Below are 12,170 nucleotides of genomic sequence, written 5' to 3'. Positions count from 1 at the left end.
AGATAGATAGATAGATAGATAGATAGATAGATAGATAGATAGATAGATAGATAGATAGATAGATAGATAGATAATCTTCTCAGTTTTAGTGATGTTTCAGAGAACAGCATACTCACTTATGACAACCATTAAGTCAGAGACAGAAATGTGCTTCAATTAAGTTTATTTATTGAACATACATTCACCTCAGTTACTGAAATAAATGGCTTATGATCTGAACATTCAGAGAATAATGTGCAAAACACAGACAGACTCAACAGGAAAGCAAAGTGTCTTTGGCAAGATTGCCCTGATCTCCTAACACATCTGTACTGTTAGTCAAACGTACCCTTCACACAACCTCAGATTAAGTCTCAAAAGCAGGTAAATCTTTGCTCAACAGAAAAAAAAAACTTCAGTAATATATCCATAAAGAAGTATAGATCTGTTTGTATTAAGGCTAATGATTTTTTTTTAAATATTAAAGCAATTATTCAGTTAACATAAATATGGTAGACAATTTTCAAATACAAAGTAGTTTTTAAATTTTTTAATAGATTAATGAATTTAAATGGATCAGCTGATATGAAAATAACTCTTCCAACTACATGTACCATAAATGTACAATATGTATGTTTAGTTCATAAAAAGACTAAGATGTAAAGCACTTTAGTGTTCAGAGTATGATGCATTAAATCTAAGTGAATACAAAAAGTTCACATTGCACTTTAACCTCTGCTGAAAAACCCAGGGGAAATCTTGTTTGATGATTTTAGGGTGTAACAAAAGAAATTTAAAGATAACTTGTTTAAACATTTGTGCTTTTGCAAGTGTTTGCATTATTGTGCATTTTATTTAATTTTTTTGCAGATGCACTGAGAGTAGTTTTAGAAAATCAAGTTGCCAAAAACTTGACGCCTCAGTGACGCAATGCAGGAAAAAGTAGATCAAAGTTTAAAACAACTCAGTCCTTTACCCTCTTAGGGTACCTTTTTTTAAATTAGGGGGCTTAATTTTTTTCCAAGTTCAAGGCAATTTTGAGCATTTAAATGCATAATATTTAAATTACAAAAACAGACAAATTGCTTGTTAATTTGACTTTTATTAACATTTTTTGTGGGAAATCCTGTATAATCAATACTCATTTGCACATTTGCTAAAATGGCTGAAATCAGAAATCACTGTGAATAAGGAGTCAATAAAATAAAATTAGCCATGTTTTTAAAAATACCCACTCAGAAATACAAACTTTCCTCATAATATATTCTATGTCAGTCAGAAGAAAAAAAAATAGGAATTAAAAACTCTCAAAGAAAAGTCACTTCGCTATTTTGAGTAAAATAAATTCAGACTTTGTAGCTGCGATGTCCTCTGACGACCATCAGAGAGTCGGAGTCGATGAAACTCAGAAAAATAAAGTAAAACATCTGTGTATTTTGGATTCTAATCAAAGATATGTTGTTACTACTGATCAACACAGAGATAAACACATTGCTTAAAGCAGAGGTGTGTGAGATTTTGTCATCTTCACTTTGAATTGTGTTCAACTAGTTTTACTCCTAACTTAAACAAAATAACGAGGTTTAAACCTAATTTATTCATCTTTAAAATCGACAAAACACCAGGTGAAATCAGCATCAAGTCTATTTTGTTTTAAATAAATATGCCGTGGAGACTCTTCATCTCAGCACGTAGCTGCAGCAGCTCTCACAACAAACCTGTTTCAACTGCAACTGATTTAAAGTGGTTGGAACATCAGTGCTAAATTTACCAGATCAAGTCATGAAAAAGTTTTTTCCCCCCCATTTAATCTCATGATCTCTCGTTACACCCGTACTATAAATATATTCTATATTGGAGCTGGTGACGATGGGTTGAAGTGACGAACACAAACCTTCAAGGTCTGATGTCACATTTCAGTTACAATCTCTCAGAAGCTTAACATTCTTGAGTTTGGTACCAGTTTAACATCTTAGCTTGACTAAAGCTAATCATTGTTTATCAAAAATCTGCATTTTCTTTTTGGTAGRTACATTCAACAACCATTCAGCAAATTCAGATTAAAAATGAGTAAATACCAAGTGAATCCACTGCATTCTCTACAAACAACTCAGATGTAACAACAAACAAAAGCTTAATCACATACTGCAATTTAGAACAAAACCATGGGAAAAAACTAGATTTCTGTTTGCGTCTGATTTTCTCTTCTTTTTTTTTTTTAAAGAGAAAAATGCTTGTGTGCAAATTAGGAAGTGTGGTCTGATTTTATTTTGCGTACAGGGCTGACAGAGCAACAAAAAACAGAAGGCAGAACGGTTTGTGATTGCTGAAAAAACATGATTCTAACAGGACATCCCAGGTCTGGTTCTGACGCCCTTCAGACAGTTGAAACTTGTAGGAACAAACACTGGTAACTCCACACTGCACACGTCCAAAACGTTCCTGCTGAGCGGGTTTTTTTTTCTACTTTGTAGTTCACTGCAAGCAGAGAACAGATTTCACCTGCTGAGCAGAGCTGCGCTCATCAGCTTCACTCCTGATCATCCTGACCGGGTCAATGGATTGTTTTGTTTGAAAGAAACAACCGAAGAACTGCGAGTGTGTGAAGCACGAGGGGTTTAGCTTGCCATACGGAGCTTGTAGTGCCCATAAAGAACCTAAAACACAGGTTAAGGCCACTGGTCCAGTGTAGGGAGGAGTGGGCTTTCTCAACCTTTGGATTGGAGACGTTTCGATATTTTTGCTATGATCCCACTTGCAGCTCCCACATCTGGATGATCTAATGTGCACATTTATAAAACACTCTGAAAGCATTTAAAACGCTGTGGGCTACAGAAGCAGCCATGTTCTCTTCTGTCTGTGAACGAGGTGGGTTATCGGTGTCTCAGCCCTGCGGCTCGGTGATGTGGGCTGCTCCGTCCTGCTCACTGATGGTGTGGAGGATAAGGCAAACGGGCGGGTTGAGCGAGCCGCTGCTCTGAGGAGCCTGCGGAGTTCCAGTTGGCTCACGCTCAGCCCTTCCCTCCTCCTCCACACTAAAGGAGGCCTGATGACCACAACTGTCACAGAAGTCACCTGCCTCCTCTTCCTCCTGATCGTCATCGTCCACGTTGCGCCCCAGCAGGCTCTCTAGTTCCTTGATGTCCTGGTCTGTCCCTCCAGCTCCACTACAACTGTTGCTTCCCTGTGTGCCGCACACACATACCTCAATCCCAGAATCCCCTGTGAAACGCCGCCTCCTTCCATTGGGGAGGCGCTCTTTATCTTCATTACAACTCTCCAAAGAGCTAAAAACCTTCAGCAAAGGGTCCTTACAGGAGTGGTCCACACTTCCACTTTTTATGTCCTGACTGGTGAGCTCCTCCACACTAAGTCCGTCCGGCAGCAGGATCCTGCCTGAGTCTTGTGCTGTCTGGGTGGGTTTATTGTCAAAAGTAGGGGGCTGTGGCTCCTCTGTGCTGGGTCTGCAGCACAGCCCCTCAGGGACCGGAGGGACAGAAGAGGACTGGATGACCAGACGATGTCCTTCCTGCTGCTCGGGAGCCACGGGAACAGAAGCCACTGAAGATGGGTTTGAGTTTAAGGCAGTGTAGGGAGGGGGAGGAGTCGGGGGCCGGTTGACCACCTCTTCATAGTCAGGGAGGAGGTAGTTTGGCAGAAACCCTGAAGAGAAACAGATGGAAAACAAGATTAGAGGGAAACGGTATAAAAATTTTTTTTTCAAAATATTTCTTACAAAAAGAACTTCACTGTGACTGTGTCAAGAAACAGAAAAGAAAAGTTAATTTATTTGCCATTTCTGTGCTGCAGGCTGCTCTGGAACTCTGTGAGACACTTTTGCATCATTGGCAATTTACCAAGACAGCAATGCTGACTATTTCCTGAAAACTGGGGCATGCAAACAAGGAAGGTCCTGACATTGTATGAAACCCTGGATTACATTAGAGCCACACACCACGGATTCAGGACAAAAAAATAAAAAAATAAATCTGAATCTATGCTCAGGGGAGAATAGCTACAGCAATCTTTTTTCTTTCCAGATATTTATAAAAGTCTTTGAACAGTCTGACGTTGTGTCATGAAAACACGACATCACTGGGAACTTTTCATTTATAGAAAAAAAAAAGAATCCAAAATCTGTATTTACAATCGTTGAAAAATGTTTGCTTGTGTTTCATTTTTGCAAATTATTTCATTGACTTGATTCTTCTGGACTCTTTTACCTAAACATGATTAAACACAACAATAATTAAAGATGACAAAAGTTTGCTCAGATAAAAACCAACAACACAGAGCAGCAGTTTAAATGTACAAGCCACCAAGCAAAAGGACACATTTTTCCACTAAGTTAAATTTTCATCAAAAATCTGCAGATTTACTAACTGAGTCCTTCACACTTAGAACCAGAAACTTATGTTTGCTGCTGAACTTGTTTGCTGCTGAGAAAAACTGGTTAAATTAGTTGAATGAGAGGAAACACAGATACAGTGGGGAAAATAAGTATTTAGTCAGTCACCAATTGTGCAAGTTCTCCCACTTAAAAAGATGAGAGAGGCCTGTAATTGACATCATAGGTAGACCTCAACTATGAGAGACAAAATGTGAAAAAAAAATTGAGAAAATCATTTTGTCTGACTTTTAAAGAATTTTTTTTGCAAATAATGGTGGAAAATAAGTATTTGGTCAATAACAAAAGTTCATCTCAATACTTTGTTGTATATCCTTTGTTGGCAATGACAGAGGTCAAACGTTTTCTGTAAGTCTTCACAAGGTTGGCACACACTGTTGCTGGTATGTTGGCCCATTCCTCCATGCAGATCTCCTCTAGAGAAGTGATGTTTTGGGGCTGTCGGCGGGCAACATGGACTTTCAACTCCCTCCAAAKGTTTTCGATGGGGTTGAGATCGGGAGACTGGCTAGGCCACTCCAGGACTTTGAAATGTTTCTTTCGAAGCCACTCCTTTGTTGCCCTGGCAGTGTGCTTGGGATCATTGTCATGCTGAAAGACCCAGCCACGTTTCATCTTCATTGCCCTTGCTGATGGAAGGAGGTTTGCACCCAAAATCTCACAATAAATGGCCCCATTCATTCTTTCATGTACACGGACCAGTCGTCCTGGTCCCTTTGCAGAGAGACAGCCCCAAAGCATGATGTTGCCACCCCCATGCTTCACAGTTGGTATGGTGTTCTTTGGATGCAACTCCGCATTCACTTTCCTCCAAACACGACGAGTTGTGTTTTTACCAAATAGTTCTACTTTGGTTTCATCTGACCATATGACATTCTCCCAATACTCTTCTGGAACATCCAAATGCTCTCTAGCAAACTTCAGACGTGCCTGGATATGGACTGGCTTAAGCAGGGGGACACGTCTGGCACTGCAAGATCTGAGTCCCTGGCATCGTAGTGTGTTGCTGATGGTAGCCTTTGTAACATTGGCCCCAGCTTTCTGCAGGTCATTCACTAGATCCCCCCTTGTGGTTCTGGGATTTTTCCTCACCGYTCTTGTGATCATTTTGACCCCACGGGCTGAGATCTTGCGTGGAGCTCCAGATCAAGGGAGATTAGTAGTGGTCTTGTATGTCTTCCATTTTCTGATTATCGCTCCCACAGTAGATTTCTTCACACCAAGCTGCTTGCCTATTGCAGATTCAGTCTTCCCAGCCTGGTGCAGGTCTACAATTCGGTTTCTGGTGTCCTCCGACAGCTCTTTCGTCTTCACCATAGTGGAGTTTGGAGTGTGACTGTTTGAGGTTGTGGGCAGGTGTCTTTTATACTGTTAATGACTTCAAACAGGTGCCATTAATACAGGTAATGAGTGGGGGAAAGAGGAGCCTCTTAAAAAAGAAGTTACAGGTCTGTGACAGCCAGAAATCTTGCTTGTTTGTAGGTGACCAAATACTTATTTTCCACCATTATTTACAAAAAAATTCTTTAAAAGTCAGACAAAATGATTTTCTCAAATTTTTTTTCACATTTTGTCTCTCATAGTTGAGGTCTACCTATGATGTCAATTACAGGCCTCTCTCATCTTTTTAAGTGGGAGATCTTGCACAATTGGTGACTGACTAAATACTTATTTTCCCCACTGTAAATGTCCTATAAGAACTGGCTTTAGTAGTTACTCTTACTTTTAATATACTTTACGCATTAACAAAAAAACCTATTATGGTGATATGCTGTATAGGTCCCACATTTAAAGTGTTTATATGCATGGAAGGTCTTACTGAAGTAAAAGGGCACAGATGGAAAGTTGTGTGCTTCACGGTAAGCTATGAGGTTGATCTCGTGTTGCCGTTGTTGCTGCTGCAGCCGGTGTTTGGTGCGGCGGTGGTGACAAATGCAGCAGCAGCACAAAATAAAGATGAGAGCCCACACGAGCCAGAACCCTACAGAAAAAAAAAACAAAAAAAAAAACACCAAAGTTACACTCACAATCTAACTCGAAAAAGTCAACCTCGCTGCTTTAACTCATTTTTTCTAAACATAAACCATCAAATCTAGAAGTGAGACAAAGCAACCAGCGGCTCCGCACTCAGAAAATGATAATGAGCTGATGGCATCAGTGAGCGACTGCAGGATCAATCAACAAACAGATTTATTACTGAGGGAATATTAAAGATGACAYGAAACAGCAACTTTGTAGTTAGTTTAAAAAGTATTAAACCACAGGATCAATATAAGTCTTCTCAGTTTGTTTTGTTTGATACAAGGCAGACACCTGTCACACAGATCTCAGCCCAGCTAAGATCTGCTCCACGCCTCTTTTGGTTCGTTTCTGAACGTGTACATGTGAGTGGGACATGGCTGGATTCTTCTGTGGTTTTATGAATGACCCGATGGGGATTTATTCCTGCTGTGTGTGGCAATTTTGAGGAATTGTCTTGTAAAAGAGGCTGTAATGCGATAAAGAGCATCACAGTTAAAGGCTGAATTGTATCAGGGATTAGGAGCTTCGTCACATTGTGATCAGGGGTTGATGAAGTGTATTGTGATTGAGGATTGAAGTGCACCACATTTGTTTTTGTCGCTCGTGTTTCTTTAATGAATCATGTCACTGGTAGTGTATCCAYGTGTATTGAATTGGCCAGAGTACAAGCGTTTGACTACAAGTTCTTTAGAGCTCAGAACAAAATTATTAAATAAATCTGAGCTTACCTGTAACCTAATCTTTTCAAATTACACTAAACGAGTTTGAGGGATTACTTTTGATTAAATGATGGKTTAGGGTTAGTATTGTATAGTATATAGTAAGTATTTGAATGTTTGCTTATACAGAAAGGGAAGGTGAGACAATGGAAAGAACTATAGAGGATAAAACACAAAAGCTGGAAACTTACACCAGAGTTCATAATAATAACTGCAGCACTGGGACTCTCCACAGCAGTGGCCGTACTCGCAGAAGTAGCTCTGGTTGTTGACGCCTTCACAGCGGCGTAAGCTCTGCAGGGTAAATGAAAACATAAAAGAAACCTTGTCATTTTAAAAGTAAATTATTTTTGTTACTTTTCAAATRGTTTGAAAATGACTTCATCCAGAGGTAAACTGTTACAGTGAGCAGGATCAAATATGAAAACATATCCTCRGAGCTGGTAACATTTTTAAGCACATGAAGCACACCGCTCTGCCAGACAAAAAGGTTTTATCAGTTGTTTGAGTCATCTATCAGCTTTCTTTTATTCTAAGTGTTCACATTTTATGCTGGTTTAACCTTTTGCTTTTCARATGTCATATTTAGAGCTATAAAACTAATTAATGGATCCTGTCTAAAGTCCTTCCAGACATTCCTGAAATAGCACATTCAGAACAATGGGATGGATGCAGGGTCACACTGACCTGGACCAAAGGAAGCTAATCTGTGGATCCTTGAGTCCGACTGAACCCCTGAACCAAATACCCAGAAATTCCTTCAAGGCACTCAAGATATATCACTTTCAAGGACAGGAACAAAAAACAAAGAATGGATAAACAACATGAAACAGAACTGTAGCCTGCTGAAGTCCTGATCCTTGACAGTGAACGTCTTTTCTGTAAGTTAATAAAAACACTAATAACAGTTCCTGTTGAGCCAAAACCCACAGAAGCTGTTAAAATTAATGACCTTTATTGTTTACAGCTACACGTTCTTTCATGACTTGTTACACATTCCTGAATGGATTTTAAGAACTATGGTAGCAGAGCATGGCCAGTGTCTATGTGACAGGCTGCAAACCTTGCACATACAAACTAAAAGTCTATATGAAGTAATGAGCACCTGTTTTAACTCAGCCAAGACAGGCAAATTCACGCAAGAACAGTTGCATAAATTCAAACAAAAAAAACTAAAGGAATAAAAAAAGCTTTGAAGTCACTTCTGCAAGAAATCATTTCATTTTAAAGTCATTTCACTATGAATAACGCAAACTAGCAGCTTGGCCAAAAGTTAACCAAACACATGAAGTATGGTAGCTGATATTCATCTAACCTGTGGAAAGGTTGACTTAAAAAAGAAAGTTTGATAATAATCAAATAGTGTTTAAAAGAGAACCTAGTGCCACGGTCACAAACCACATGAGACAAGCGAACGGTCTCACCTTAAAAGATTGTTTAGACTTTGTCAAATGCTTTATATCAAATMTTTCTCTCTATAGATTACCATTTCAAGTCCTCGACTGAGAAGCATGGTGATCCAGGATCCAGACACGTCCACTCTACCTCATGAGACATCATCCCACTGTGAAAAAGTTAAAAACATCTCCAACATACTTTCACTCCCTCTGCCCCTCTCTCCTCTCGTCTCTGGCACACACGCTCCGCTCCAGCCCAAACAAGTATTGCTTTACAGAAATTTCCAAGCAGTGGCAAAGTGTAAGGTCCTAGCTCCGCCGCTGCATGATAACAAGGTGTTGAGAGGAGAGCGTTGAGAGTAAAGCAAGGACAGAACAGCCAAAAAAAGTCAGACGCAGGAATGATTCATTTCACAAGATCAGCACAAACCAAAGTGCTAACAATAAATTGTAGCCAGAACTTTAAAACCACAGTGGATTATTAGCTCTTTCCGTTTTATCAACATGGCATTCCATGAAAAAAAAAAAAACCCTGCGCATGAAGAGGTTTAAAAATCACATGATGTTCTGTTCCTAAATGTTGCAATAACTTCAGCAGCTCTGACTCCCTAGATATTGTCTAATATGTGGTGTCTGCATTCCAGACTCYGCTCGTTCTGCGGTACAACACAGATAACATTACATTTGTGTGGCTATTAAGCCTGAGCTGAACAGAACAACATTTAAATAAGARTCGTACGGAAAAAGGACTCATGCATTTAAATAAAATAAATCTTCTTTGCCTTTAAGGGATGATAAAAAGTTAGACATCTATCTTGACGGAACAGGACTGAGAAAATAATGTGCACAGACTAGATTCCCYTGACTCTCATCCAAGCACAAGGGAATGAAACGATCAGCTTCTCTCACGACAAATTTAAGGATTAAAGCAGATTGGGTTACCATCTCTCAAATTAGCTGTGTATTAGAAAACGATTAACTCTTATGAAAAGCTGCTGAGATGATTAGGGTTTTAAAAAGGTTCTTGATGGCAATCAGATACTTCACCTTGATGCAAGTGGCTGCAGGTTTTGGTTACATCTCATCTGACTCACTAAAGAGTTCTGCAGGACTTTTAGCCAGTCAGTCAGGCCAACTGTTTTGTTTGACTATTTGTCAAGGTCATTCAGAACAAATGACAATCGTGCATTTGTAGCACTCATTAATGCTGAGAAATTACATTCCAGGAGACATTTTAGAAAATTATTCAGTTGTTTGCCTCACCCCATCCCCCACTCAAATTCTCCACCTCTGTCTTTTACTGCTTATTTGTAGTCAGGTTGTGGAGCAACAGGTCCTGGAGAGAAATCCAAAACTCCCCTTCCCTATTGACACTGTCCGGCTCCTCCTGGGGGATCCCCAGCTTTCTAAACCAGAGAGGATATATAATTGCTTTGGTGAGTTCTGGGTCTGCTCCAGGCCTTGTCCCYRTTGGACATGCCWAGAAAACCTCAAAACTGAGGTGTCCTTAATCAGATGCTTGAACCACCTCAACTTACTTGACATGGAGAAGCAGCATTTATACTCCGAGCTCCCCCTAGATGATGGAACTCCTCACCTGATCTCTAAATCTGAGCCTGGCCATCCTACAGAACAAGCTCATTTTAGCTGTTTGTATCCAGGTCTTCTTTCAGTCGTGACCCACACTTCATGACTACAGGTGAGGGTTGGATTGTAGACTGACCAGTACATCAAGAGCTTTGCCTTTCAACTAAACTCTTTCTTCACCATGACTGACTGAAGTAATGCCCTCATTATCAAAATACCAAAGATCAGCCGATCCACCTCCAGCTTCATCCTACCATAACTCAAGATGCCCAGATACTTGAGCTTCTCCTCCAGAGGCAAAGACTCTCCCAGAGGGGGCATTCCACCCATTTCCAGTTGGATATGGGTGAATGTTTGAACAACTAATGCATCAGGAAACCTTGATTGGAAAAGGAAAGCGGAGGCACACCCCTGGAACCAGGCCTGAAGTGGGGAGTAAATGGTCGAGTGCCTTGTGGGTCCTTTCCTTTGTTCCATCAAGTAAAATACTGTACCAACATAGTAACGATGTGTTAGTTCTTAAGTTTAATAATGTTATAAGCTATATTTAATGTGTAGTATTTATACAACAATGGGTAACTTGTATTCTGTTTATTTCAAACTTTAAGTGTATTWGCTTCTTTTCTGGATTAGTTTTTATTTTGTGGCAAATGCGCAAAAATGGCTCTTTGCAAACAACTTGTCYAGAAATAAAAAATCCCAGAGTTTATACATTTACTTATGTTTCACTTTATTGTATGATAACMATTTGGAAATCATTGCATTTGTCTTAAAGCACTTTTACACCACATGCCAATTTTTAATTCAGAATTACATTTTACCTCAAATTTAAAGATGTAACTTATTACAACTTTCCATGCAAACTAATTAAGGATAAAATAATCTGGTAATTACTCACTCACTCCAATGAATTAAACAAATAAGGATGTCAATGTAGAGAGACTGATAATAGGCTAACTTTATGTTGAAACAAAATCAACTTTAACAACTTAATTAGCTAGCAAAACACAATCACAAAGTTGTTGTTTCAATAAATAATTGACATTCAAACAATGCGTTTGTGTTAACACCAAGATGCCCTTCCTTTATTGTTTATAAAACTCGTTTCTTACTAAAGATGTCAACCATAAACACAGGAAGGCCACGAGTGTTTGCTTCTGTTGAGCTAACTATGTTAGCTACAGATGCTAACAGATTAGCCAACATGCTAACAGCTTTTTATTAAACATCACTAACAGCGAATACGTGATGCCATTGCCTTTATTAAGAGGGTGTTGTAAGATAACCTAAGAAATMAGATGGCTACAGAATATCTAAACTAATTATGTAAGGCGATAACACAGCTGTGGGTCAAAACCTTCATGTTTTTCYGCAGCTTACCTTCTCCGCTGCGGACTCCGTGGGGGTGACAGAGCCAATAGCGTGCAAAAACAGTCCCATTTTCAGCCCCAGACATACGCCTCTCATTCCTCCGACAACTGACCGCGGAAAAACATGTACGCTCCTTCGGTCACACGCCGCAGTCTCCCAACTACTTATCGGCTCGGTTCCGGCTGGCAGGCCGCTGCTTTATGCGCCGCCTCCTTCGGGTCCGGGACACATCTGACTGGTTCGGTTCGGTGCCGCTGCCTCCGAGGCCGCCGTTACACAAGTCGTTCCCCACGAGCCAGCCCAGGCGCTCCGCTCCGGTCAGCTGGGCCTGGGTGTGGCGTGGTCACCGAAACCAAACCCCATGTGCGCAACGTGATGGGCGTTCAGTTCCGCCGGCCACAGCTGCTAATTTGCGGACCGAGCTGTGATTGGACAGCTCCGTCCAGCTTGAAAGGAATTGACCAATCACCGATCGGTGCGTCTGGTCGACGTTCTCTGCTTACCGGGCGCTGCCATTGAAGAGCCACAGATATTATAAAACAAGCTTAAATTAATATCTAACATAGGCAAACTTGCCAAAYGCAATAATCCTTTTTTGTTCCAATAACAAATAAATACAAAGTTAAGATAATGAAATTAAGATTTTTGTTATTTTGCACATTTTATTGCCAACAGATCCAGTAAAAC

General features: G+C 40.1%; 1 protein-coding gene across 2 annotated transcripts; it reads right to left on the bottom strand.

The window, feature by feature from the left end:
- Positions 1 to 146: 146 nt before the first annotated feature.
- On the bottom strand, positions 147 to 11,814 carry wbp1lb (WW domain binding protein 1-like b). Of its 2 annotated transcripts, XM_014010196.1 has the most exons (5): positions 11,493 to 11,814; positions 8,615 to 8,846; positions 7,320 to 7,422; positions 6,207 to 6,368; positions 147 to 3,642 (listed from the first exon to the last, which is right to left on the bottom strand). In XM_014010196.1, exons 2-5 carry the CDS (start codon positions 8,639 to 8,641, stop codon positions 2,864 to 2,866), a joined length of 1,071 nt encoding a protein of 356 aa, XP_013865650.1. In that variant the 5' UTR covers positions 8,642 to 8,846; positions 11,493 to 11,814; the 3' UTR covers positions 147 to 2,863. The 2 variants fall into 2 exon arrangements, with proteins under 2 accessions (XP_013865650.1, XP_013865648.1); XM_014010194.1 differs by lacking the exon at positions 8,615 to 8,846 and having other exon boundaries at positions 11,493 to 11,813.
- Between the last annotated feature and the right edge of the window lie 356 nt (positions 11,815 to 12,170).

This window comes from Austrofundulus limnaeus, unplaced genomic scaffold, assembly GCF_001266775.1.
Source record: "Austrofundulus limnaeus strain Quisiro unplaced genomic scaffold, Austrofundulus_limnaeus-1.0 Scaffold66, whole genome shotgun sequence".
Taxonomy (NCBI): domain Eukaryota; kingdom Metazoa; phylum Chordata; class Actinopteri; order Cyprinodontiformes; family Rivulidae; genus Austrofundulus; species Austrofundulus limnaeus.
Note: the sequence above shows the minus strand (reverse complement) of the source record. Positions and strands in the feature narration are given on the sequence as shown.